Source organism: Colobus angolensis, unplaced genomic scaffold, assembly GCF_000951035.1.
Source record: "Colobus angolensis palliatus isolate OR3802 unplaced genomic scaffold, Cang.pa_1.0 Scaffold187, whole genome shotgun sequence".
NCBI lineage: Eukaryota > Metazoa > Chordata > Mammalia > Primates > Cercopithecidae > Colobus > Colobus angolensis.
The window spans coordinates 1,724,090-1,751,020 of NW_012115010.1; the positions used below are offsets into that span (position 1 = coordinate 1,724,090).

A 26,931-nucleotide genomic window follows, 5' to 3' on the forward strand; every position below is an offset into this window, starting at 1 on the left:
ACTACTAAAAATACAAAAAATTAGCCAGGTGTGGTGGTGCATGCCTGTAATCCCTGCTACTTGGGAAGCTGAGGCAAGAGAATTGCTTGAACCTGGGAGGCAGGGGCTACAGTGAGCCGAGATTGTGCTGCTGTACTCCAGTGTGGGTGACAAAGTGAGACTCTGCTTTAAAAAAAAAAAAAAAAAAAGTAAGGTTTAAGCTGGGCATGGTGGCTCACATATGTAATCGCAACATTTTGGGAGGCCAAGGTGGGAGGAACACTTGAGCCCAAAAGTCCAAGACCAGGACAACAAAAAATAAAAAAATTAACAGATGGCATGGCGTGTACCCACAGTCCTAGCTGCTTGGGAGGACTGCTTAAGCCCAGCAAGTCGAGGCTGCACTCCAGCCTGTGTCAAAAAAAAACCAAAAAACAAAAAGCGAGTAAGGTTTGGAGTAAACTTTTAAGATAGTTATTTTATAGAGGTGAAGTGGCAGTTATGAATCTCCTCTTGGGAATATCCAAGGTGAATAATCTCATGGCATTGCGTTCAAAGGCAGAAGGGCTGAGAGGGCTGGAGTGAAACTCAAGTATTGTAAGCACCCCCTCATTCTGAGATGTAGAGGTCTCTGCACAGTGCTCACGGTGGGGGTGGAGGTGGAAGATAAAGGAGAGAGAGTGTCCTGGAGGCTGCAGTCCCGGGGACACTGTGCTCCCAGCTTACTTCTTATTAGGAGTTTCAGCAAAGCACTTGAGGGAGGATGTTTCCACCACCGTCTCACAAAACGTGACAACTGGGTCAGCCACCTGGGAAATAGAAAATAAATTACTGAAGCGAGGTCTAATTTTGTTGGAAGGGCAACCATTTACCTAAGGGAATTCAGAAGCTCCCTTGACACTACCTCTGTGAAAATCCCAACTGCCAAAAAAAAAAAAAAAAAGAAAATCCCAACTGCCTTAATCAGCACAAGTGACAAGTACAACAGCAGGTTAAAAGAGCTGTCCAAACCATCACCAAAAAGGCCGAGAAAATTTACTGTAGTAAAGAAATTAGATTCCTGAGCCAAGAATAAGTGGGATATCAAACTAGGGCCTTAATTCTAGTCTTCCAAGATAGCTCTCAGCATCCGTTTGGCCATCCACCACCACTCACTGAACAACCCCCATGGGTCTGACAGAGCTGGTGCCAGAGACCCACTGGTGTGCACCCGTGCCATTCTCAACCCACAGCGTCTGAGTGAAGCTCTGCCCTGAAGCCCCAACATGGTCTGCTGCCCAGGAAACCTAGTGTTTTCTACGACACCAGTGCTTCCTAGATACATCAGGAGAGGAGTCTAAGAGGAGTACCGAGGGTCTCCATAGGGCCTTGGAGAAAATACGTCTCAACTAGGACAAGGAGACCAAGCAACACACGGTTTGAGGGGCTACATCAAGGCTTGACAAAGAATCCGGGAGAGACAGTCCCCACTCTCTCCTTGAAACCACCCACTCTGAGACCTAATCACCACCCATGGGTTAATTGTGCAATTACTTCCCTAACAAAGCACCAAGAATAACTTTGGCTTGGGAACTTTTATTTTTTTTTTTTTGAGACAGAGTCTCGCCCTATCACCCAGACTAGAGTGTAATGATGGTGCGATCTTGGCTCATCGCAACCTCTACCACCCGGTTTCAAACAATTCTCCTGTCTCAGCCTCCCGAGTAGCTGGGGTTACAGGTGCCTACCACCACGTCGGGCTGATTTTTGTATTTTTAGTAGAGATGGGGTTTCACCATGTTGGTCAGGCTGGTCTTGAACTCCTGACCTCAAGCAATCCAACCACGTTGGCCTTTCAAAGTGTTGGGGTTACAGGCGTGAGCCACCGTGTGTGGCCTGTTTTATTATTTTTCAATGTATTTATTTTTTGAGACAAGGTCTTGCTCTGTCACCCATGCTAGAGTGCAGTGGCATGATCATAGCTTACCGCAGCCTCGAACTGCTGGGCTCAAGCAATCCTCTTGCTTCAGCCTCTGGAGTAGCTAGGACTATAGGTACAAGCCACCACACATAATTTTTACTTTTTAGTTTTTTGAGACAGGGTATGACTCCACCTCAAAAAGGAGAGCAATGGCACAATCATTGCTTATTGCAGCCATGACCTCCTGGGTTCAGGCTGGAGAGCAATGGCATAATCACGGTTCATTGCAGACTCGACCTCCTAGGCTCAGGTGATCCTCCCACTTAAGCCCCCAAGTAGCTGGACTACAGGTACATGCCACTGCACTCGGCCAGTTTGCAGAGATGAGGTTGCACTATGTTGTCCAGATTGGTCTCAAATTGGGCTCAAGCAATCCTCCCACCTCAGTCTCCTAAAGTGTTGCGATTACAGGCATGGACCACCATGCCCGGCCTGCCTAATTTTTTTATTTTAATTTTTGTAGAGACAGGGTCTCACTTTGTTGCTCAGGTTGGTCTTGAATTCCTGGCTTCAAGCAATCCTCCCACCTCGGCCTCCCAAAGTGCTGGGAATGAGCCACCAAGCACGGCTGTGCCTTGATTTTAAATGTATGACACAGCAGAAGGGGGCAAACCAGTTCTCAAAAACCTTCCCATATAAGGAGCAACAGATCATAGTTTTCACAAACACATGTACTCTCTCTTCCCTTGGAGCTTCCCAGGAATTCAAGGATTTGGTCACTTGTGAAAGTCTGGATTGTGAACCCAGCTGCCGGCCAGATATTGCTGTACCTTGATGTCTATCTCTGAGTACATCTTCCGCAAATCATGCATCACACAGTCCAGGTAGAGCTCCCCAGTGCCCAGGATCACATGCTCGCCAGACTCTTCCACCTGAAACACAACAGTCCTGGCAGTCACAGCCTGGATTCTCTTATGCCAGCAAAAACACATACAAACAAAATCAAGGTCAGAGCCCACAAGAAGGTGCCTATCAGAAACAGCTACTATTTAGCATCTGTTCCAGTCTCTTCAAGAAGGTTCAGTGAGGAGCATCTGCCTATGAGTGGGTCCCCAAGACACCAGGACCACTCAGCACGGTGCTACTAGGTGTGAAGTCAAGGATTTAATTCCCATCTTAATGATTTAGGTCAAACTCTACCGTACATCCATGGACGTAAGCTAGCCCTTTAGCCCACCTGGCCTGCTACCTGGAAAGGTACACTGGTAGGCTCATAGTGTACAAGGATCAGAGTAACAACTCACTTTTCCTTCTCTTCTCGAGAAAATCAATTCAAAGTATACTCATTAAGAAATATATTTTTTCCAGCTAAAGACATCTGGGGAACACAAATACACACCCACACCCTTGTCCTACACCCCTCCAATTGCCCCCTCCTGCACAGGTCTTGTTTTATGACACACACACACACATACACACGGGTCTTGTCCTGCCTTCACGTGACAGCCACAGGCTGGGATTGCTCCTGACATAGGTTGCTGGAAGCAGCAGATCACGAACACCTGATAGATGTGAAGTGGCGTGGAGCTCCGCCCATTCAGCTGGGGACAGTGGGGCTTGAGGGCTGCTGCAGGTCATGAGCATACCTTGGTGGTGAGGGATGGATAGCTCTTGTTGACCTTGCGCAGGCCGTCAAGCATCTTGGGCAGCTCTGAGGGGTTGACTGGCTCCACAGCAATCTTGATAACAGATGTGGTATTGAACTTCAAGGGCCGGAAAATCTGAGCCTGAGATCCAAAGCACAAACGATTGAGGGCAACTGACATGAGCAGGCACAGAAAGTGCAGAGGTATGAGAGGAAAAGAGGACTTGCTTAGGATCAGACCATGTATTCCCCAACCAGGAGTCTCGTGCTGAGTGGGGGTAACCCGAAGGGCCATTTCTTCCCAGGTATTCCGGCAGAACAAAGAGAGGAGGAAAAGAATAAAAGGCACCCGTCCTAATTCCTCGCATCTGAGCTGACTACAGGGAGAATCCAGCAGGGTCATATCTAGAAGGCTAAGCCTGGAACCAGGACATGGCAATGACTCTGGATTAGTCCTGTTTGTGCTTATGTGTGTCCCTGGGACCATCTAGCTTAAGCCAACCCAGTTGGTCTTTTCAGAAACTCTACCTCCTCATTGCCTCGGGGTTCCGTTATGGTTGCTGTCTTCACAATTGGTTGATCAACACCTTCAATCAAAACCCAGTTGCCAGCAGGAACGCGGTTCACCTCGATGTGGTACCTGAAGCAATATCCAATAAGCAGCAGTGAAACTTAGGCAGAGCATTCATTCCCTAATTTTTTTTTTTTTTTTGAGACAGGATCTGACTTTGTTACCAAGCTAGAGTGCAGTGGCACCATCTTGGCTCACTGCAGCCTCGAACTTCCAAGGTTCCAGTGATTCTTCTGCGTCACCCCCCAAGTAGCTGGGACTACAGGCACGTGCTACCATGACCAACTAATTTTTGTACTTTTTGTAGAGACGGGGTTTTGTCATGTTGTCTAGGCTGGTCTTGAACTCCTGAGCTCAAGCAATCCTCCTGCCTCAGCCTTCCAAAGTGCTAGAATTACAGGTGTAAGCCACCACACCCGGCCTACTCCACAAAAATTTACTGAGTACTTGCTGCATGCCAAGAGCAGAGGTAAGCAAAACAGATACATTCTAGCAGGGGAGAGGTACAGTAAACAATTATCCACACATGTGGCCGGGCGCGGTGGCTCAAGCCTGTAATCCCAGCACTTTGGGAGGCCGAGATGGACGGATCACGAGGTCAGGAGATCGAGACCATCCTGGCTAACACGGTGAAACCCCATCTCTACTAAAAAATACAAAAAACTAGTCGGGCGAGGTGGCGGGCGCCTGTAGTCCCAGCTACTCGGGAGGCTGAGGCAGGAGAATGGCGTAAACCTGGGAGGCGGAGCTTGCAGTGAGCTGAGATCCGGCCACGGCACTCCAGCCTGGGCGACAGAGCCAGCCTCCATCTCAAAAAAAAAAAAAACTAATTATCCACACATGTATGTGGTTACAAACTGATGAGTATCACGAAAGAAAAGTACAAGGTATTTCTGTGAGGACATAACAGGAAAATCTTATTCCAATTGCAAGCTCGTGGTAAAAAGCTGCTGCCCAAGGTGTCCACTGTAAGGGGCTACCAAAAGTATCACAGAAGCCCAGGCGTGGTGGCTCATGCCTATAATCCCAGTGCTTTGGGAGGCTGAGACGGGCAGGTGGATCACCTGAGGTCAGGAGTTTGAGACCAGCCTGGCCAACATGGTGAAACCTATCTCAACTAAAAATACAAAAAATTAGGCGGACGTGGTGGTGCACACCTGTAACCCTGGCTACTTGGGAAGCTGAGGCAGGAGAATTGCTTGAACCTGGCAGGCAGAGGTTGCAGGGAGCCAAGATCACGCCATTGCACTCCAGCCTGGATGACAGAGCGAGAAAAATAAAAAATAAAAAAAGGCCGGGCATGGTGGCTCACGCCTTTAATCCCAGCACTTTGGGAAGCTGAGGCAGGCATCACAAGGTCAGGAGATCGAGACCATCCTGGCTAATATGGTGAAACCGGTCTCTACTAAAAATACAAAAAAATTAGCCGGGTGTGGTGGTGGGTGCCTGTAGTCCCAGTCACTTGGGAAGCTGAGCCAGGAGAATGGCGTGAACCCAGGAGGCGGAGCTTGCAGTGAGCTGAGATCACAGCCACCGCACTCCAGCTTGGGCAACAGAGTGAGACTGTCAAAAAAAAAAAAAAAAAAAAAAAAAGCATCACAGAAAACTTCTACTTTCCAAGCTCTTCAATATTCTGCCTTTTGGCATTTAGGGTGGATTTGACAAAAGGGGCCATCATTGAGGTAGAGTAGCCACCTTAGGGAACACTTGGTTTAACTTGTCAACTGGGAAGCCAAACTCATAAACGGACAAGTAGCCCAGAGGCCCAAGCTAAGTTTGACTCTGCAGACTGGGATGGTACAAGGTATCCAGTGAATCCTTCTCTCTTGGTCAAAGCACAGACAGTGGAGGTTGGGAAACAATTTCTTTCTTTTTTTTTTTTTTTTTTGAGACGGAGTCTCGCTGTGTCGCCCAGGCTGGAGTGCAGTGGCGCGATCTCGGCTCACTGCGAGCTCCGCCTCCCGGGTTCACGCCATTCTCCTGCCTCAGCCTCCGAGTAGCTGGGACTACAGGCGCCCGCCACCACACCCGGCTAATTTTTTGTATTTTTAGTAGAGACGGGGTTTCACTGTGTTAGCCAGGATGGTCTTGATCTCCTGATCTCGTGATCCGCCCGCCTCGGCCTCCCAAAGTGCTGGGATTACAGGTTTGAGCCACCGCGTCCGGCCTGGGAAACAATTTCTTTTGAGAAGAAACACAAAGATTATGACTTAAGGAACACAGGAAAGGAAATGGAAAGAGGGTTAAAATGAGTAACAATGGAAATCTTGCTACAAAAGTTCATACAAGCTTCATGCTTTCAAAAGGGGTTTAAGATGGCCTGTGGTGGCTTACACCTGTAATCCCAACACTTTGAGAGGCTGTGGTGGGAGGATCACTTGAGCCCAGGAGTTGGAGACTAGTCTGGGCAATATAGTGAAACATTGTCTCCACAAAAAAAATTAAAAAATTAGCCAGACATGGTGGTGTGTGCTTGTAGTTCCACCTACTTGGGAGGCTGAGGTGGAAGGACTGCTTGAGCCCAGGAGGTGGAGCCTGCAGTGAGCTGAGATTGTGCCACTGCACTCTAGCCTAGGCAACAGAGTGAGATCCTGTCTCAAAACAAACAAACAAATAGGGCTAAAAAAAAAAAGTTCACACAAGCCACCTAAAGTGCAAAGGCAAAGTTTCTGGCACTATTCCAACAGTAGCTGCCTTTGGCCCCAGCAAACCTTGGATAGGAAGAACTAGAAGTCAATAGCCCTGCAGATAGAGAGCCGCTTTAACCCCTCTTGCACAGAGCCTTGCAACTACTTCTAAGGAGGATCACCCCTTCCAGCTCCTTGGGGGCAGTCCCTGGACAGACACCAAGGCATACCCCTGGGGCTCTGGTTGGCAGTACCTGGCCACAGAGATCCAAAGGCGGCCCACAGTGCATATCTGGGAGTCTTCCTCATCCTCCAGGGTGTAGTTCTCCCCCAGTACCTTCACAGGCTGCCCAGCATGAATGGTGCCACTCAGTACCCGGCCAAAGGCATGAAATTGGACTCCATCATCTGTGCTGTACATCTTAGTAGTGTGGCACATCAGGGGGCCCTGGAAGAGGGGACAGGGTGTAGCTTCAACCACATCTACCCTCCAGGGAAGTACTACTCCCCGCCATCTTCCTTGACAGCAAGGACATGAGCTCTATGAGGAGCTAGAGAAAGATGAGGCAATCTCATCCGCAAACTATGTTGTATCCCATCCCTCTAAGGAGGCTGAATAGGAGACATGGCAGAGCAAAAATATTTTCTTCCTTTTTTCTTTTTGGGAAGATAAGAGTATTGAGGAAGAGACACAGATTTAAGATGGCAGACCGGCACTATTGACAAGACTGCCTACTGTCCCAAATTTCCTCTTAAGATGTAACTCAATCCTCAACTGGCTGTGTATTTATGACGAGAAACTAGACGGCCTAAGAAATGGCTGGGAAAGATGTTTTTAAAAGCCAGGACTGACAAGATTAGCTACCATTTGTTGAATCTTTAGTATCTGCCAGGCAACATGCTGAACACAATTGTAACGCTTCCTTAATCTTATTTAAATCTCATAACAACCACTCACATTTTATTATGCTCGTGTTATAGACCAAAGCCTTGAGGCTCAGGAAATGTGAGTAATGTTCACAAGGTCATGGCACTAGCAGCGGTAACATCAGGCTTTGCATTCAGGCCTGACTGTGCCCACGGGGATGGGGAGGCAAGGGTGGGGAAGAGGGTATGATTCCTGTGACCAGAAATCAGTATCCTCACACAGGAAAGGAAAAAAAAGACCAGAGAACTGGGGAGCCACGTGCCCTTACATCAGGGTCACAGTCACTCATAGCCTCGCCGAGGTCAGAGTCCACACCGCCCGTGTAGGTGTGCTCAATCTTCGGCTTGGCGCCCACCTTTGGAGAAGGGATATGCTGCACACACATGTCCACAAAGCCTGTGGATGGAAAAGAGAAAGCCATTACTACATGCCCCCCGGGGAGCACGAGCAGGAGTTACTGAACCATTCACAACGGTCAGAAAGCTCAAAGTGCGGGGACTCAAAGCTCTGGCACTGTGATTCTAGGGGCAAAGTTGATAGCCTGTTTCTGGGAACGCGCTGCTAAAAGATTTGGAGTCACCCTGATGCTGGAAAAGAGCAAGAAGCAGGTATCAGTGGTACACGGTTCCTTGGAACTCCGCTGACAGCAAGTTTAAAGTACATCGATCTATGAACTTTTAATGGCTATACGCATTTACATGGAACGAAATAAGCACCCCATCTAACACCTACTTAAAACAATTCCTGACCTGACTCCCATTGAGAAACACCGCATGCATCTCTATTCAATAAGTTACCCGTTTTCCAAACACATTAATAAACCACACAAGTGGGAAACCCCGTGAGCACACTGGGATAGGCGTGTCTGCCTTCAATGGTATCTAGTGTGTCAGACTGGTGGGCAGACCAAAATAAGCTATTAAAACTACGCACCTTGGGGACCCAGACACCTAATTCCCACTGGACTTAGAATCAGAGACTGCCAAGAAGACACTCAGCCATCACCCTTTACACTTCCCTGATTTTACAGATAACAAATTAGAGTCACGATGAATTAGGTGGCTTGCCCAGGGTCATCTCATGGAATGGCCAGGGCAGGATCGAGACAGACTCAGGTGGTTTTTTCAACCAGTCCAGTGTCTTTCTGCTGATCACCTGCCTTCTGTGTAACTAACCAAGTCTCCCAAATCCTAGCCTAGCACTTTTTACACTATTTCATACCACCCAAGCATCCACGTTCCCGGCTGCCCCCTGGAAAATACACCAGAACCACAGAGCCTGCCTCCCCATCTCATTTACTTGAACAGTCCTCCTGGCAGGAAAATGTAATTCCTTTTGGTTCCCAAGATAGAATGTGTGCCATCATCCACTAAGGAAAGCCGCTAGGAAAAACATCAGTGTTCTGCATCTCCATCTGTAGTTTGTTGAAAAGATCCTCAGACCTCTGACCTCCATTGCAGTGTGAGAAAAAATTGCTGTGATACCTGTGGCAGGGCACGAGGATGACAGAGTTAAGGGGCCACAAGCACGTTACTACCTGTGAACTCGCCAAAGAACTTTTTGCAGACCAGCCTGAGCAGGGGGCGGATGTTCAGCTTCAGCTCCTCCTTCGTCAGGTGGATGCCAAGCTCATCTAGGGTCCGTGGGAGGCTGGTGTCCACATCACCCACAACCTGTGAGGGTATAAGACACCATGTCAGCTGTAGTGAGAGCCTGGGCATGGTGCTAGAGGGAGACAAGGAAAGACCAAAGAAATAGCTGAAGAACTCCTGCACAAGGCTCTCTTCTATGGAGACAAAGCTCTTGGCAAGAACAAAAGTTTTGTTTCAGCGGCATCTCTGCTACCTACCCTTCAAACCATAGGCAAAGCCAACTTGGTTACATCCCCATCCCAGCTAATAAACCAAGCACTCAGATTGATTACTCCTAGTGCCGCCCCCTGGTGTCTGAAAAGCAGCATCTCATCCCACTCAGGAACTCCCTCGCCTATTAAATAGAAGTCTATTTACAGACTTCTCAATTTAGAGGATCATTGTGCACTGGAAGGAACCAAAAAAGGTCACCTGGCTGTGGATCCTGTCAGGGCAGGGCCAAGCTAAATCATCCCCAGCAGACTCAAGGTCTCTACTGAGGCAGGCTCTATAAATTTTTTTATTAATCCATTCCAGTCTGACATAAGATACTAAGTATTTTTCAGCACTAATAAATTTTAATCGCTATTTTATCTTGTTGCTAGGTTTTGCTGTTTTGTCCACTGGAAAGGCCACACATATTTTGTGTATGTGTGTGTCCACTGTGCTTATTAAACACCTGCATATTTTATTACTGTCTTAGGAGAAAGGTCTGTACGAAAATTCCTGTAATTTTTACCCTTTTAGTCCTATCTTTTAGGGAGTACAAATTCATATAAATGTCACGTTATATTCTTTTCTTTTTACAGACAGGGTCTCACTCTGTCACCCAGGTTGGAGTGCAATGGTGTGATCATGGCTCACTGCAACGTCCGTCTCCCGGGCTCAAGTGATCCTCCTGCCTCAACCCCCCATGTAGTTGGGACTACAGGCACGCACCACTACAACAGCTAATTCTATTTTGTGTGCAGACAGGGCTTAGCCATGTTGTCCAGGCTGGTCTTGAACTCTTGATCTCAAGCGATCTGCCCACTGGGACCTCACAAAGTGCTGGGATTACAGGCGTGAGTCACCACATCTGGCCAAGTTATATTCTTTGCTTCTCAGCATTCCACATGCTTAATTAAATCCTTACCATTTCCTGACAAATTATTTCAATCTGACAAGCATCACATATTGTACAAACAGTTATGAAAGCAAAGTTCATAGGAACATGCTTTGTTTGTTTTTTTCTGAGACAGGGTCTCACTTCGCCACTCAGGCTGGAATGCAGTGGTGTGATCATGGATCACTGCAGTTTTGACCACCAGGGTTCAAGCAATCCTCTGGCCTCAGCCTCCTGAGTAGCTAGGACCACAGGTACACATCACCACTCCCAGTTGATTTTTTTTTTTTTTTGAGACGGAGTCTTGCTCTGTCACCCAGGCTGGAGTGTAGTGGCATGATCTCAGCTCACTGCAGCCTCAGCCTCAAGAGTAGCTGGGATTACAGGCATAAGCCACTATGCCTGGGTAATTTTTGTATTTTTAGTAGAGATGGGGTCTTGCCATGTTGCCCAGGCTGGTCTTAAACTCCTGGGCTCAAGTGATCCTCCTGCCTTGGCCTCCCAAAGCATCTGGATTACAGGCCTGAGCCACTATGCCCAGCCCAGACATACTTTTAGTGGTTGTAAAGTGGTTCATTTTATGGGATGTACCATCATTCATTTAATCAGATTAAGGAGCATAACTGACAAACATTTAACTTACTTCTTGTTTTTTCCCTTTTCCTGCTGTTACAAACAATGCTATAAGCTGAGGTGGTAGACTCCTGCCTGTAATCCCAGCACTTTGGGAGGCCAAGGCAGGAGGATCACTTGAGGCTAGAAGTCTGAGACCAGCTTGGGGATAACGGTGAGACTTTGTCTCTACAAAAAAGTTTTAAAAAGTTAGCCAGGCATGGTAGCTTGCGTCTGCAGTCACAGCTTCTCAGGAGGCTGAGGTGGGAGGATTGCTCAAACCTAGGAGTTTGAAGCTGCAGTGAGTTATGATCATGCTATTGTACTCCAGCCTGGGTGACAGGGTGGGACCCTATCTCTAAAAAATAAAAACGAACAACAACCAAAAATGCTATAAACACTTTGATTTATATAAGTAGCCAGGAGGACTTTCACAATTATATCTGTAAGTTAAATTCCCATAACTGAAATGATTAGTTCTAAGTGTCACATTCTTCTCAACAGTCAAGATATGTTTGTAAACCTGCTCTAGGAGAAGACTTTTCTTTCATACCTCCTCCCTTTCCTTTGATTTTTTTTTTTTTTTGGAGATGGAGTCTTGCTCTGTCGCCCAGGCTGGAGTGCAGTGGCGTGATCTCGGCTCACTGCAATCTCTCCCTCCCGGGTTCAAGCAATTCTCCCGCCTCAGCCTCCTGAATAGCTGGGACTACAGGCGCCCGCCACCACACCCAGCTAATTTTTTGTATTTTAGTGGAGACGGGGTTTCACCATGTTGCCCAGGCTGGTCTCAAGCTCCTGAGCTCAGGCAATCTGCTCACCTCTGCTTCCCAGAGTGCTAGGATTACAGGCATGAGCCATAATGCCCGGGCCCCTTTCCTTTGATTTTAATAGCACTTGGAGTACTACAGTGTTCTGGATCTAGATTACTTCTTGAACAACTGGTGACCAACAACCACCCTTATACTTAACAGAAAACTGAGCAGGTTTAGGGACAGAGTGAAGTGTGAGTTCACCAGCTCTTCCACACTGTGCTTATAAGAGCAGATCTGCCCAGTATGGCCTGACACACTCACCTGGGCGAGGATCTTATAAAGGGGCTCCAAGATAAACTCCACGAAACTTCTCTGGGAGCTGCTAGTTGGGGCCTTTTTGGTGAACTTTCGCCTAAAAGGAAAAATAAAGAGTTCTGAGTGACCCGGGAGGAAAGGCACTATCGCTGATCCCAAGAGGCATTTGTCTAAGTGCTGAATCTGAACAGCAGCCCAGGGGAGGAATGTGTGTTGTGACTGTAAAGTTTCCAGAGGCAGATTCCTGGAAGGATACATGGTTATGACCCTCCTGGATGCCTGAGCTGGGCTGTAAAGACTTCAGGAGAAAAAGTCTCTCACCAGATCAGAGCTTAGGAAGCCAATCCATTTAGGGGAGGAAAGACAGTAGTTTACGTTAAAAAAAAAAAAAGTAGGTATTTTAATCTTTGAACTCAGAGAATTTCTCTTATCTCTTCTCACTTACTGGGTAAATGATCACCCGTCTGGAAAGTCACGTCCCATACTCTACTTACGTCTTAGGGTTGAAGTAGATGTCACCCCAGAGTCTTTTAGCAAATTCTTGGTAATTAATGTCACCTATGGGAGAAGTCACACAATTATAATCTACTTAGCAAAGTGTTGTTCAAAATTCTGTTTCAGGTGGCACAGGTGGTTCGTAGCTGAGAACTTCTACCACTTGCCTTTCCAGGGTCCACACATTCCCCTCTAACCAGACAGGAAAACGGGGACACTGAGGCACAAAGTAGGACAAGACTGGTCCAAAGTTGACAAGGCTGTGCTGGAGCCAAAATGAGAACCCAAGCCTCTCCATCTCCACCAAGCACTAGGACTGAACTATGGACAACAGCATGTGTCACATGTTTTCCTTTGATGGAACAGGGTCACCTGCTGTGTGGCATCCTCTATCTGCGTCTAAACCCTGTCTCTTCTGGAAGGGGAATTTAATGGTTCTTTCACCCTTTCCTGATGTAGACAAGCTCAACTCTGCTGCCAGTGTGGGCCACCTTCCAACTGCAGTGTCACCATAAGGCTCTGGCTAGCCCCAGGCCTCAAGTAAGCAATTACTCAGCCCTCTCAAGAGAAAACACCAAAGCCAACCTTTGGCTCATCTTTTACCAATTAATATTTTTAGTTCGACTATAACTGCTAATCCTGGTCAGACTATACCAAACAACTATGGCTTTTAAAAGTCAAAACATTGGGTGACATTCAGTTAGACAAGTGATACCACCAACTACCTCCTGGATATTTCTACCCAGATGTCAGACTGTCCCCTCTCCCCTTGTATGGGATAAAGGGAATGCATCAGCTTTTTCCTAAAGCCACATTCCCCTTCAGACTTCTCTGTCTCCATCAGTATCATTATCACCAAAATTTCATGTAAACTCAAAATCTTTTTCTTCCTTACTCTGTTAATTACCAAATTCTCCCCTTCTTTCCCACATTGTTAGTTACCGAAACTTTCCTTCCTCAGAACCACTGAATGTTTATGCCCTCTGTTAATGCACTTACCATGTAGTATAATCACTGAACCTTTCTTCTTTGAGACAGGGTCTCACTCTGTCATCCACACTGGAGTGCAGTGGCATAACCTCAGCTCCCTGAAGCCTTGACCTCCCTAGCTCATGCAATCCTCCCACCTCTGCCTCCCAAGTAGCTGGGACTACAGGTGTGCACCATTACGGCCAGCTAATTTTTTTTTTTGAGACGGAGTCTTGCTCTGTCGCCGAGGCTAGAGTGCAGTGGTGCGATCTCGGCTCACTGCAAGCTCCTCCTCCCAGGTTCCCGCCATTCTCCTGCCTCAGCCTCCCGAGTAGCTGGGACTACAGGCGCCCGCCACCTCACCCGGCTAAATTTTTTCGTTTTTTTTTTCAGTAGAGACAGGGTTTCACCGTGTTAGCCAGGATGGTCTTGACCTCTTGACCTCATGATCTGCCCGCCTCGGCCTCCCAAAGTGCTGGGATTACAGGTGTGAGCCACTGGCCATGGCCAGCTAATTTTTAAAATTTTTTGTAGAGACAAGGTCTTACCATGTTGCCTACACGGGTTTTGAGCTCCTGGCCTCAAGTGATCCTCTATTTTGGCCTCCCAAAGTGCTGGGATTACAGGCACGAGCCACTGTACCTGGCCTGAACTTGAACTCTTCTCCTTGGTTAAACATTCCACAGTTACCTGAACAGGCCATGACTAACACCACCTGCCTCTGTGCCTCTTTTTCCAGCCCTGCAAGTCTGGAATTTCTGGCTTTCTACTCTCTATTTGCCCAAGTCCCATCTCCTTCCCTCAGCTTTACCTGACTCCAAGCTATTGAGGCTGACACCTACCCCACCCCTAAGTTCTCTCAGCTGTATCTGCCTACAGCAGATACCTGGTACTCAGCTCACACTATCACCTCACATTGCCAATCATCATTCTGTGGGATTCTGTCCGTCCACTGGATGAAGTTTCTAGAAGTCCGAAGTTGTTCATCATGCCTTATTATACTATATTACTAGCGAGAGCACATGGTATCTATCAGTTTCGGCAGTAAGGTATAAATGGATTCTAGTTATAGCTCTATCAGTAAGTTCTGTGACCATGGGGATAGTTTCTCTCCATGTAAAATGAAGAGGAAGGACTCAATGATCTCTTCAATATTCCCTTCAGTGCTGACTTTCCAGAAGTCTACACATGGCTTTCCACGATAATGCTGCTGCAGCCCAGCCCACAGCTAGCTCTGGCATAAACTAACAGTGGGTTCAAAGGATGAGAAATAATCTCGCCCAAGGCTGAGGATCATTTTCAATCAGAATTGGAATCATCTCTGCATTATAATTACAAAAGGGTCTTGGATTCTGCTTCACATGCTCATACAATGGACATTCAGAAACACATAAACTTCTACTGGAACTCTGTTCAATTTCATTTATTGTCCAGCTACCCATTTTTAAAAAACAGCCATCTGGAAATAATTGACATATATATCTAATAACAAGAAAATGGTCAATGGTCCAACGCTGTATGAAAAACACAGATTATATATGTATACAGGTGATCCTTGAACAACATGGTTTGAATGTCTTGGGTCCAATTATACATGGATTTTTTCCCCCACCTCTGCCACCTGAGACACCAAGACCAATGCCTCCTCTGCCTTAGCCTGCTCAATGTGAAGATGACGAAGATGAAGACCTTTATGATGATCCACTTCCACTGAATGAACAGTAAATGTATTTTTTCTCATGATTTTCTTGGTAACATCTTCTTTTCTCCAGCTTACTTTATTATAAGAATATAGTAGATAGGCCGGGCACAGTGGCTCATGCCTGTAATTCCAGCATTTTGGGAGGCTGAGGTGGGTGGATCACAAGGTCAGGAGTTCAAGACCAGCCTGACCAACATGGTGAAACCCCGTCTCTACTAAAAATACAATAATTAGGCCGGGCACGGTGGCTCAAGCCTGTAATCCCAGCACTTTGGGAGGCCGAGACGGGAGGATCAAGAGGTCAGAAGATCGAGACCATCCTGGCTAACACGATGAAACCCCATCTCTACTAAAAAATACAAAAAACTAGCCGGGCGAGGTCGTGGGCGCCTGTAGTCCCAGCTACTCGGGAGGCTGAGGCAGGAGAATCACTTGAACCCAGGCGGCAGAGGTTGCAGTGAGCTGAGATCGTGCCATTGCACTCCAGCCTGGGCAACAGAGTGAGACTCTGTCTCGGAAAAAAAAAAAAAAAAGTAAATTTTTCTTTTCTTGTTTTCTGAGACAGGGTCTTGCTCTGTTGCCCGGGCTGGAGTGCAATGGTGCAATCATGGCTCACTGTAGCCTCAACCTCCTGGGCTCAAGTGATCCTCCCGAGTTGGGACTACAGGTCAGCGCCACCATGCCCAACTAATTTTTTGTATTCTTTTGTAGAGATGGGGTTTTGCCATGTTGCCCAGGCTGGTCTCAAACTATTGGGCTCAAGTGATCTGCCTGCCTCAGATTCCCAAAGTCCTGGGATTATAGGTGTGAGCCACTGCACCCAGTCAAAAAAGACTGAACTTTAATCCCCTATTTTTTTTTTCACAAGAGCAAAGGGCTCCATGTTGAGAGTGCAGCAGGACAACTGACTGGCGAGAATAGAAACACTGGTGCTCCACTGCCTACTGGTCATGAGACCTCTCACGGAGCCTGTCTGCTCGACCCTAAAAACGATGTAACAGTGACTTCCCTCTAAGGAACTGTAACATTGAACATAGGAAAGACTCTCAGCGCACGATTCCTATTGGAATCTGAGGTAACTGAGGAAGTGCAAAGATGAAGAGCCAGGGAGTCTCTCACAGTGGGAATCTGGTCTTAAAGATCTGGTGTTGAGGCTCCAGGAACCCATGATATTATGCGGCTGGGCATGTCAGCAGAGGCCTGTAGATGCTGGCTGCAAGGTCACCATGAGTTCTCAATTAGACCCATAAAATTGATGTCTGCCTCCATACGGCTGGCTAGAAGCACTAACGGTGAGAGAGATGTTACCTGTGAGGAGGTCTGAAAGTGCCTGTGGGCATGGATGATTCCTGTTTTACAAAACCTGTTTCACTCTAGGAGAGACTTTTATTCCTAAAATGACCTCCTTCTTCTCCCACGTCCTCCTATTCACTTTTATTTTTCTATTATTTAGAAACCACTTAGCCTGAAGAAAGGGTCTCAAGGCCAGAAAGACCCCCAAATGTGATAATAACAGGTGATAAAATGTTCCCCCAACAGGGTGCTCTGATATGAGGCCAATTTCTGAGCCATTCAGCAGGAAAGGCACACAGGACTCACGGGAAGCTGGTGAGACAGACTGCTAGCCAGCGCTTACCAAAGGTGTCGGCGTAGATCTTGGCAAAGGAGCCCAGCGTGAAGCAGATGCTGTACTGGGAGCTGGAGAAGCAGACGTTACCCAGGAGTGGGGAAAGGATCAGGTTCTCATCAGTGGAATACATGCTGAAACAGAGACAGTGGTAAGCACAGTGCCAGGCTGTAGCATCCCAGATGCACTGCCAAGGGGAAGGGCAGGAACTCAGTATCACAGCCACTCCCCAGTCCTCAGAAGGGACTTGTGCAGGACACTTAGTTTTGCCAACAGCCTGGTCCAAGAATGTGACAAGATGGAGCTGTTCCCTAATTCCCAATAACAAGCTGATTTCCCCGAGTTGGGAACATTCTGCACAATCCTGGAAAAGTTAACTGCACCAGACAGACAAGGGGAAACCTAGAGGTCAGAGACAAAAACCTTAGAACACAGGAAATGAATCTAATGTGATAAGATAGAAATACAGAAATACATTTGAGGAAAAACCTCAATTTCACAAATATAAGCAGACATAAACATCATTTAAAAAAGAGAAAAGAAAGGAAAAGAAGAAAAGCAACTCTGCTCTTTACTCTCACTGCCATACTCTTTATTCTTTTGTGTTTGGCTTTTACAGTGTTAAAACTTTCAATCTTAAAAGCCATGCACAAACCACAAGCATCTGAGTTCACTAACATTTATAAGAAAACCAGTTGTACAAGGGGATCAAATCCACAATCTTAGCCTTACTGGCACATTATCTTATGGAATTTCCCAATACAGAAATAAAGGTATAGCTTAAAAAGAACAGCCCTCTACCCCCAAGTTACGCTCCCTAGAGGCAAGTGCTTTCAACACTTTTCAAGCTGCTTTTAGAGTATTTACCTTCAGATTTCTAAGAAATATGTTTATGTTGCTTTTTCTTGCTTAGAGGTTCTTTTGTTTTTGAGACAGGGTCTTGCCTTGTTGCCCAGGCTGAAGCACAGTGGCAAATCACAATTCACTGTAGCCTCGACTCTCAGGCTCACGCAATCCTCCCTCCTCAGCCTCCCAAGTAGCTGGGACTGCAGGCATGAAGCACCAAGCCTGGCTAATTTTTGTAGAGATGAAATACAAATGCTATGTTGCCCAGGCTTGAACCTTGAACTCCTGGGCTCAAGCAATCTCCTGCCTCGGCCTCCCAAAGTGCTGGGATTCTAGGTATAAGCCACTGTGCCTGAGCTCTTGTTTAGAGGTTGAAATATGACCTCTTGACTTCCTATTTTAGTAAATCAGGTTAAATGTAGCCCTATCCCACCTCCTGCCTTTTTTTTCTTTTTTCTTTTTTTTAAAGGGACAGCGTCTCACTCTGTCACCCGCACTGGAGTGCAACAGCACAATCATAGCTCAGTATAAGCCTGAACTCCTTGGCTCAAGCAATCTTTTTGCCTCTGCCTCCCAGGTAGCTAGGATTACAAACACATACCACCATGCCAAGCTAATTTTAAAATCATTTTTTGTAGACAGAGTCTAGCTATGTTGCCCAGGCTGGTCTTGAACTCCTAGCCTCAAGCGATCCTCCCGCCTTGACCTCTCAAAGTGCTGGGATTACAGGCATAAGCTATCATGCTCAGTCTTTTTATTAAAAGATATTTGTCATTTCATCCTTTGGACTCATGGTGTCACGTTGGGCTCTAGTCATTGTCAGTCCTTGCAGAGATGGGGTGAAGATATTCCTTTTGAAAAGTAGTGCTACACACTGGGAAGGCTCCTGAAGGTATCCGTCTCTAGCCATACAGGTACCATCCCCAATCCTCAAATGGAAAGGCATTCTTTCAGTAGGACGGCCTCCTCACAGGCCCATTTAAGGGGCTGCAGGAAGTCATCTAGCACATCCTTCAGCCTGTAGTAAGACTGTCTTTAAGATATATTTAACCTCTCTTTCAAAGGCTCTTTGATATTATATTCTGAAATATCATAACCATCACTCATATGTATTAATGCAAGCCCTAAATCTATCTTGTTGAGAAGCAGGTATATCCACAGAAATACAGCTAACAGTTCTTAATATATTTAGACTGTGTTAACTATAACAGCATCTAACATTATTCAGCGCATCAGCTGCTATATGGCAAGCACTGTGCTAAGTGTGTTCCATCAAATATCTATTTAATTTCTTATAACATCCCTTGTAAGTTATTATGTTAACTTATACTATAAATGCCTAATAATATTTGCCATTATCACTATTAGGCAAGTAACAACTGGGTACACTGGCTCACATCTGTAATGCTAACACTTTAGAAGGCCAAGGTAGAAGAATTGCTTGAAGTCAGTTTAAGACCAGCTTGGGCAACATAGCAAGACTCGGGCAACATAGCAAGACTCCATCTCTACAAAAAATAAAAAAATAAAAATAAAAACAAAAATAAAAAAAAAATTAGCCAGGTATGGTGGCACATGCCTGTGGTCCCAGCTACTCAGGAGACTGAGGTGGGAGGACTGCTTGAGCCCAGAAGTTCGAGGCTGCAGTGAGCTGTGATTGTGACACTGCACTGTAGCTTGGGTAACAGAGATCTTATCTCTAAAAAGAGAAGAAGACATTAAATGTAGTCCAAGTAATTACCATAATACTAAACGGAAGATGTGTTAAGCATCACAAGTGGTTAAGGCACAGAGGTAATAGTGTGGAGTTGACCCCTGCAGAGTCCCAGAATGTGCCTCTAGTTTTGCCCAACAAACTCATCAACACATGCCAAGATATAAATCAGAGTTGTTCCCAGAAGTATTCAGGGTTAAAACCCAGAGTCTCTGAGGACAGGAAATCCACTCCCAGGGGTCTTCTACCTTATTAATCCATTGACCTCATCCACAATGTGGCGCAGCTTGTAATACGCATCAGTTGGAGGCAGCTTCAGCTCCAGGATCAGTCGGTCAATCTTGTTGATGCACACAGTGACCGCCAGCCTCTCCTGCACTGCATGCTTGATCAGCCGCTCTGTGTTCAGCATCACCTGAGAAACACAAGGCTTAGAAGGTGGTAAGAACAACAAGGAGGGCAGAAAGTTCAAAGCAGAACCAAAGAAGGCACTATTTCAAAACATGAAACCTGGGGAGAAAAAAAAGACCTGGGTGGAAGCAGAGAGCATCCTGCCCGAAGATAGACACAGGAACTTTAAGAGGGCACCTTGCAGGATTGAGAAATGAATAAACCCACGAACAATGATGTTGGAGCCAGGTTTCTCAGTGCTAGGGAAGGAACTAAGAAGGCTGGGAAGAGCCGGTGGTGCTGAAATGGAACTGGGGATATTAGGATTAATGCATGATTTTTTAATATATGTGTGTAGAAATAGTTATAGATATGTACGAGTGTATATAACCCAGCTGTGCTCAGTCAGAGAGCCTAGAAGCAATGTACCCAGTAGCAATGAACACATTCAAACCTTTGTTTCTAAATACTAGTCCCCACTGGCCAGGCACGGTGGCTCACGCCTGTAATCCCAGCACTTTGGGAGGCCAATGTGGGCAGATCACGAGGTCAGGAGAGTGAGACCATCCTGGCTAACATGGTGAAACCCCGTCAAAAATACAAACAATTAGCTGGGCGAGGTGGCGGCACCTGTAGTCCCAGCTACTCGGGAGGCTGAGGCAGGAGAATGGTGTGAACCAGGGAGGCGGAGCTTGCAGTGAGCTGAGATCCGGCCACTGCACTCCAGCCTGGGCGACAGAGCAAGACTCCGTCTCAAAAACAAACAAACAAACAAACAAAACAACAACAACAACAATAACAAAAGCAATGTCCGCGCGCAGTGGCTCACGCCTGTAATCCCCACACTTCGGGAGGCCTAGGTGGGAGGATCACCTGAGGTCAGGAGTTTGAGACCAGTCTGGCCAACATGGTGAAACCCTGTCTGTACTAAAAATACAATAATTAGCCAGGCTTGGTGGCGTGCACCTGTAATCCCAGCTACTTGGAGGCTGAGACAGGAGAATCGCTTGAACCCAAAAGGCAGAGGTTGCAGTGAACCGAGATCACACCACTTCACTCCAGCCTGGGCGACAAAGCAAGACTCCATCTCAAAAACAAAACAAAACAGAAGGAATAAGAGTTAGAAGACTCACTATTTGCAACTATTGTAGGAATAAGCCAAGAATCATCAATGGATGACAAAACTAGTAAAGTCTGATAAGGAGCGGAATAACCCGATTCTAATAACCAAGCCTAATCATGAGGAAGTATTAGACAAACCCAGATTGAAAGACATTCTACAAAATAAATGCCCTGTACTTTTCAAAAGTGCCAATGTCATAAAAGACCAAGAGAGACTAAAGAACAGCTTCAATTCAGAGACTTGAAAATCATGAAAACTAAATGCTATGCATCACTGCGGATTAGGGGAAATATTCTATAATGGAAATTGTTGGTATGATCAGTAAAACTGAATAAGGTCTGCAGAAAAGATCTGTACAACAGGATTGTGTCAATGTTAAATTTTCTGATTTTGGCAACTGTACTGTGGTTATGTAGGTGAATGCCCTTATTCTTAGAAAATACATTCTGAAATATTTTACTTTCAAACGGTTCAAGGGGAAAATATACACACCTGTCTCTCTGTGTGTGTCTGAACGTGTAGAGAATTACGAAGTAAATGAGGGTGGGTTCTTTGAACAATTCTTGCAACTTTTCAGTTTGCTGTTATTCCAAAACGGAAAATCAGTAAAAAAAAAAAAAAAAAAAAAAAAAAAGACAATTCTGGCTCCCTCTGCTGGCTGTCTCACCAATGACAACATGTATGAGGACAGCCAAAGTGTTCCATCTCTCAATTCAGGAATACAGAAGACACCCTGGTCTTTTAACTCCAATCTCTTGGAAAAACGTAACTAATATTAAAAATCCACTTACAAGAACATACTCTCCTCCCTTCCTTTCATTTACATTTGTCATTTTATCTTTGCATTTTCTGAATAGTAATGAGTCTTATTTGGAGCTTCACTGAGCAGGAAGCAAGGGCACCCACATTGATTACTTTGTGAGAGAATGTCTGACTCTGTCGCCCAGGCTGGAGTGAAGTGGCACAATCTCGGCTCACTGTAACCTCCAACTCCCAGGCTCAAGTGATTCTCCTGCTTCAGCCTAATGAGTAGCTGGGCTAACAGGCAAGGGTCACCACACCTGGCTAATTTTTGTATTTTTGGTAGAGACGGGGTTTTGCCATGTTGGCCAGGCTGGTCCTCAACTCCTGACCTCAGGTGATCCACTCACCTCAGCCTCCCAAAGTGCTGGGATTACAGGTGCGAGCCACCACACCTGGTGAGAATTAATTTTGAACTTCACTTGCTGCTTTAATTTTAGAGCAAATTTGAGCCTTAATCCCAGAGAGTTTCAAGGTTCTCTGGCTCCCAGCTCACTTAGTGCTCTGGGTATTGTGGGGGGCAAACATAACGGGTGGATGAGATTCTGGGAGCTGAGTCTGACTCACCCCCTCGGCAGCATCAATGAAAAGAACCACTCCATCTGAGATGCGCAAGCCAGCTGTGACCTCATCAGAGAAGTTCACATGTCCTGAAAAGCAAATACTAAGTAAGTCATCACTTGGCGCAGGATAAAGCACAATTAACTGGTACGGTGAACTGAGGGGGCACTTCAAAGCCTGTGAACCTCGAAATACCCTCTTTCCCTCCTCGCCATAACCCGCTGCAGGGTAAAAATATCCCCCATTAGAATCATATCCTTGCATTAAGCTTTTCTACGGGAGGCTCCCTACATAAAAAGAGGGAAGTGCCCAGGAGAGCATGAGTCCACATCACACACCAGCTTAGCCTAAGCAGCAGTGAGCAGAGTTCTGTGGGACTCAAGACAATCTGGAGGCAGGAGAAAAGGCAAAGGAGGGCCTGGAGCACAGTGTGCTGTTCGAGGAAGGCAGTTCCTGGCGAGGTGCTATGGGGGCAGGGGCTGAGAGGTATCACAACACTGGGCATCAGATGGTTCCCAGAAGACAAATCAGCCAAAACCTAAAACCTTCCAGTTTTTAAAAACTCTGCCCCAGTTAGTCCTTTCAATAGGAGGAAGAGTCAGCCAAGGGGTGCTGCTCCCAAGGTCATCTGTATGTTCACCAGTCTCCTTCGAAAGACTGAGAGTACTCGAGGCCAGGAACTGGCTCTGACTCACCTCTAGCTCCCCAGCAGATAGCATGGGGCCTGACGGGCTGAAATGAATAAATGAATACAATTCCCTAACATTTTTAAATATTCAAAAGAGTAAAGACATGAATAGGAGGCCTGGAGTACGATGCTTGCTAAATTAACAGTCAGAAACAAAGGAGAGAGTCAAAACTGAAAATGGTGTCAAAGAAGGTGAGGGAATGTAAAAACAAAGATGCACTGCTCCGTTCTGCTCTGGAAAGTGAGAGGACACACACAAAACCAAGACAAGGTTCCAATAACCAAAAGCCAAAGGATGTCCTACCTGGAGTGTCCATGATATTGAAGAGGTAAGATTTTCCTTTGGTGTCTGGCAAGACCACCGTCACAGGAGTGCTTTTGATGCCTACACCTCTCTGAAAGAAACAAAGAGTGGTCAAGACCTCTTTCTATGCAAGAGGGGTTCATTTTGCTTTTGGGGCTCCCCAATAGCTAGTAAATTACAATGATGGCTCTCCTTATAGTGGGTGATTTTTATCTAGGCTTCTAGCCAGCATGACCTTGAAGATAAAATATCTCGGTGTTAGATAGCATTTTTGGGGGGCTTGTTTCAAGTATGAAAAGATGAAAATGATTTACTGCAAACAAAACAGTATTAAGCCTTATCAGAGAATCCAGGGTCCTAGAATCTCATCTTCTTTATACATGAGAAACAAAAATAGCCGAGCACCTTGAAAGTAAAAAGAAACAATCTGGGGTATTTTAGGTTTTTTTAAAAAAAGAAATATAAAAGCTATAACAGGAATAAACATTTGTTTAAAACTCCAGTCAAACAAATATATAAATGCATTATAAAACAGTAACAGCTAACATTGACTGACTGTCTATCTATCTTTACTAATTCCAAGTGCCTTTAGTTAACCATACTTATTTATACTTAAAACTTCCATTAGGAAAAAGGGACAGAAATAAGAGGGGGGAAAGAGAAGGGGTCAGAGAGTAGAGAGAAAGATCCGGATGGAAAGACAAAAAAAGGAACACAAAGATATAGGAACCCATTTTCAAAGAGAAGCTACTCCTAGAAAGAGGTCATCATATGGATGGAGTCATCCTGCGGGTTTTTAAAGAATGATGTCATTTTAAAAAAATCACGTTGAGCTTCTGTGTAACTTAAAGCACAAATGCAGACATCACCTCTTAGTATTTGCCCTATATTAGGCCAAATTTAATCTAGTCAAGAACAGGAGGGTTCCCCTCCTAACCTACAGCTGCCTACCCAGTTCTTTTTTAAGTTATAACCCTGGAGTAACTGGGGGAAGAAGGAGATGGGATGTGAGAAGTGGAGAGAAAGGAGTAGGGTATGAACTAAAATGCTATCATAAAGGCTCCTCTACATTCCCTACAAAACTTACTGCTGGGTCTGGTGTAGGCAACAATCGGATTGCACAAGGCATGCTTACCTCTTGCTCTGTGAAGAGGATGTCAGTATAGCACAGCTGAAAAAAATTAACTGTTGTTACCACCAGAGTTCAATTAACTGTTGTTACCACCAGAGTGCAATTAACTGTTACCACCTGAGTTCAATTGACTGTTGTTACCACCTGAGTTCAATTAACTGTTGTTACCACCTGAGTTCAGACTCCTCTCCCATAAACGAACCATCAATCACTTTCCCTCACCACCTCCCAGCTCAAGGGTTTCTTTGAGATTAAAGAGAGACAGAGAGCAGGGTGTCCCCACAGCAATTCCAGACAATGAGACCAGTGCCCTCCCAGCTGGAAATGCTCCCGGGTGTGTGGAGGGATTTTTTTATTTTTATTTTTTTGGAGACAGAGTTTCACTCTTGTTGCCCAGGCTGGAGTGCAATGGCGCAATCTTGGCTCACTGCAACCTCCTTTGCCTCCCGGGTTCAAGAGATTCTCCTGCCTCAGCCTCCCAAGTACCTGGGATTGCAGACGTGCGCCACCACGCCCAGCTAATTTTGTATTTTCAGTAGACACAGGGTTTCACCATGTTGGTCAGGCTGGTCTTGAACTCCTGACCTCATGTGATCCACCCAGCTCGGCCACCCAAAGTGCTGGGATTACAGGTGTGAGCCACCATGCCCGGCCGGGTTTTTTGGTTGTGGTTTTGTCTTTTTTTGAGACAGAGTCTCACTCGGTCACCCAGGCTAGAGTGCAGTGGTGTAATCTTGGCTGACTGCAACCTCTGCCTCCCAGGTTCAAGCGATTCTCCTGCCTCAGCCCCTCGAGTAGCTGGGACTACAGGTGCACACCACCGTGCCCACCCAGCTACATTTTGCATTTTTAGTAGACATGGGGTTTCGCCATGTTGGCCAGGCTGGTCTCAAACTCCTGACCTCAAGTGATCCTCCTGTCCTGGTCTCTCAAAGTGCTGGGATTACAGGCATGAGCCACCGCTATTTTTGAGTTGGGGGAGGTCACTAAAGACTAGGTATAGCTGAGAGCTAATTTATATCAAATGCACAGAATTCTTAGCACGGTAAAGGGAGACACATGTCAGCCTTCATGCCAGAGTGTTAAAACAATCAATCTGGCAGGGATTGAACATTTATTGCACTGAGACTTGCAGCCACAGTTGGCCTCATTCACAGGCATTTAAATTTACCATGAAAACCAGGTACAATTGTATCATATTTATAGAGCGGGCTATTAATACTAGGACAGCAAAGAATAGACTATAAAAGTCAGGACATATCATAACAGAGGAGGGATCCCAAGTGCAAAACGGATCATCCAAAAATACTGCAGCTCAATCTTCTCTATGCTCCTGAGAAAGTTGAAATTATTTTCTTACAGCCTATTAATAGAGATCACAATTATAAAGCTGCACTTTGGAGGCGTCATTATTTATGGAGAACAGGAAGGGTGAAGGAAGGAGGAGAGAGACATCTCTATCTGTTCTGAATGGTTCATCCTAAACCCTCAACAGAAGTTCTACTTACATCTTGGTCATAGCGCTTTCTGATTTCCGGGTGAGTCTGCTCAATTAAACAATCTACAAAACATGTCTAAAAGGGAAGAAACAGTTAACACCTGCCAACCACAGAGGTAAATTGACTGTGCCCTTCCCCCAGCTCCCAATACACCACATAATTTAGGGATAAGGAGAGAAAAAGGAGAGCAAGGAGGGTTATGGGACAGCAAAGAATTAACACTGAAGCCACAGGATTATTTTCAAATAAAAGATGAAATCTTTCTTAGACAGGCATCCCTCAGGAAATGAAAACTTATAAAAATCAGATAAGGCTCAATTTCCCATCTTCTGTCCAGATGTAGACACAAGGCTCAGGAACAGGCTCCACCTGCTGCTTCGGAAAAGCCAGAATTTCACAGTATGGCTCCATACCAGGCATGCAGTACCCCGAGTCAGTAGGTTGAGCCTTGTGACCTCAAACCTCAACCGCTGTGACTCTAAGGGCTAAAACATGAGCAGGCACAAAAGAGAAATCCTATTCCAAGTAGTTGAAAGTTCTCTCTTACCTTGCCATGGTGGAGATGTCCACAAAGCGTCACATTTCTGATGAGCTCTGAGTTATCCATCAGATCTGCCAAGAAACTGAAAGGACAAAGGAAAAGAAAAAAGAGACATTGGCAAAAGTTTCCAAATGAGGAGTGGAGTTGAAGATTCAGGTATTTTTAGCCAGGAACAACTTTCAGACCAATTGGAGAGCCCTCAGGCAGGTGTGAATGTCTATACTTACATAGCTCCGGCTTTGGGAATGCAAGAAACTTATCCAAGAGGTAACACGATCTGTGAATGGACTATCACAGGGATTTAACAGTAAAATAGCAAGACTAAAAAAGGAAGAGGCTGGGCATGGTGGCTCATGCCTGTGATCCCAGCACTTTGGGAGGCCGAGGTGGGCAGATCACCTGAGGTCAGGAGTTCAAGACCAGCCTGGCCAACATGGTGAAACCCTGTCTCTACTAAAAATACAAAAAAATTAG

At 45.9% G+C, this 26,931-nt stretch overlaps 1 protein-coding gene across 5 annotated transcripts in view; it reads right to left on the reverse strand.

Annotated features, from left to right (window-relative positions):
* Positions 1-26,931, reverse strand: part of EFTUD2 (elongation factor Tu GTP binding domain containing 2) — a 44,329-nt gene that overhangs the window by 5,447 nt on the left and 11,951 nt on the right. For 4 of the 5 annotated variants that reach the window (XM_011940123.1, XM_011940126.1, XM_011940124.1 and 1 more), the window contains 16 exons: positions 26,464-26,539; positions 25,926-25,991; positions 24,421-24,456; positions 23,286-23,376; positions 22,300-22,382; positions 19,667-19,833; positions 16,868-16,992; positions 12,560-12,623; positions 12,072-12,162; positions 9,188-9,323; positions 7,919-8,046; positions 6,977-7,170; positions 4,053-4,164; positions 3,526-3,666; positions 2,710-2,811; positions 706-788 (listed from right to left, as the gene is read on the reverse strand). In XM_011940123.1, the coding sequence (XP_011795513.1) occupies positions 706-788; positions 2,710-2,811; positions 3,526-3,666; positions 4,053-4,164; positions 6,977-7,170; positions 7,919-8,046; positions 9,188-9,323; positions 12,072-12,162; positions 12,560-12,623; positions 16,868-16,992; positions 19,667-19,833; positions 22,300-22,382; positions 23,286-23,376; positions 24,421-24,456; positions 25,926-25,991; positions 26,464-26,539 (1,695 nt within the window). The remainder of the gene's footprint in view (positions 1-705; positions 789-2,709; positions 2,812-3,525; positions 3,667-4,052; positions 4,165-6,976; positions 7,171-7,918; positions 8,047-9,187; positions 9,324-12,071; positions 12,163-12,559; positions 12,624-16,867; positions 16,993-19,666; positions 19,834-22,299; positions 22,383-23,285; positions 23,377-24,420; positions 24,457-25,925; positions 25,992-26,463; positions 26,540-26,931) is intronic. The other variant, XM_011940125.1, reaches the window with a different exon arrangement.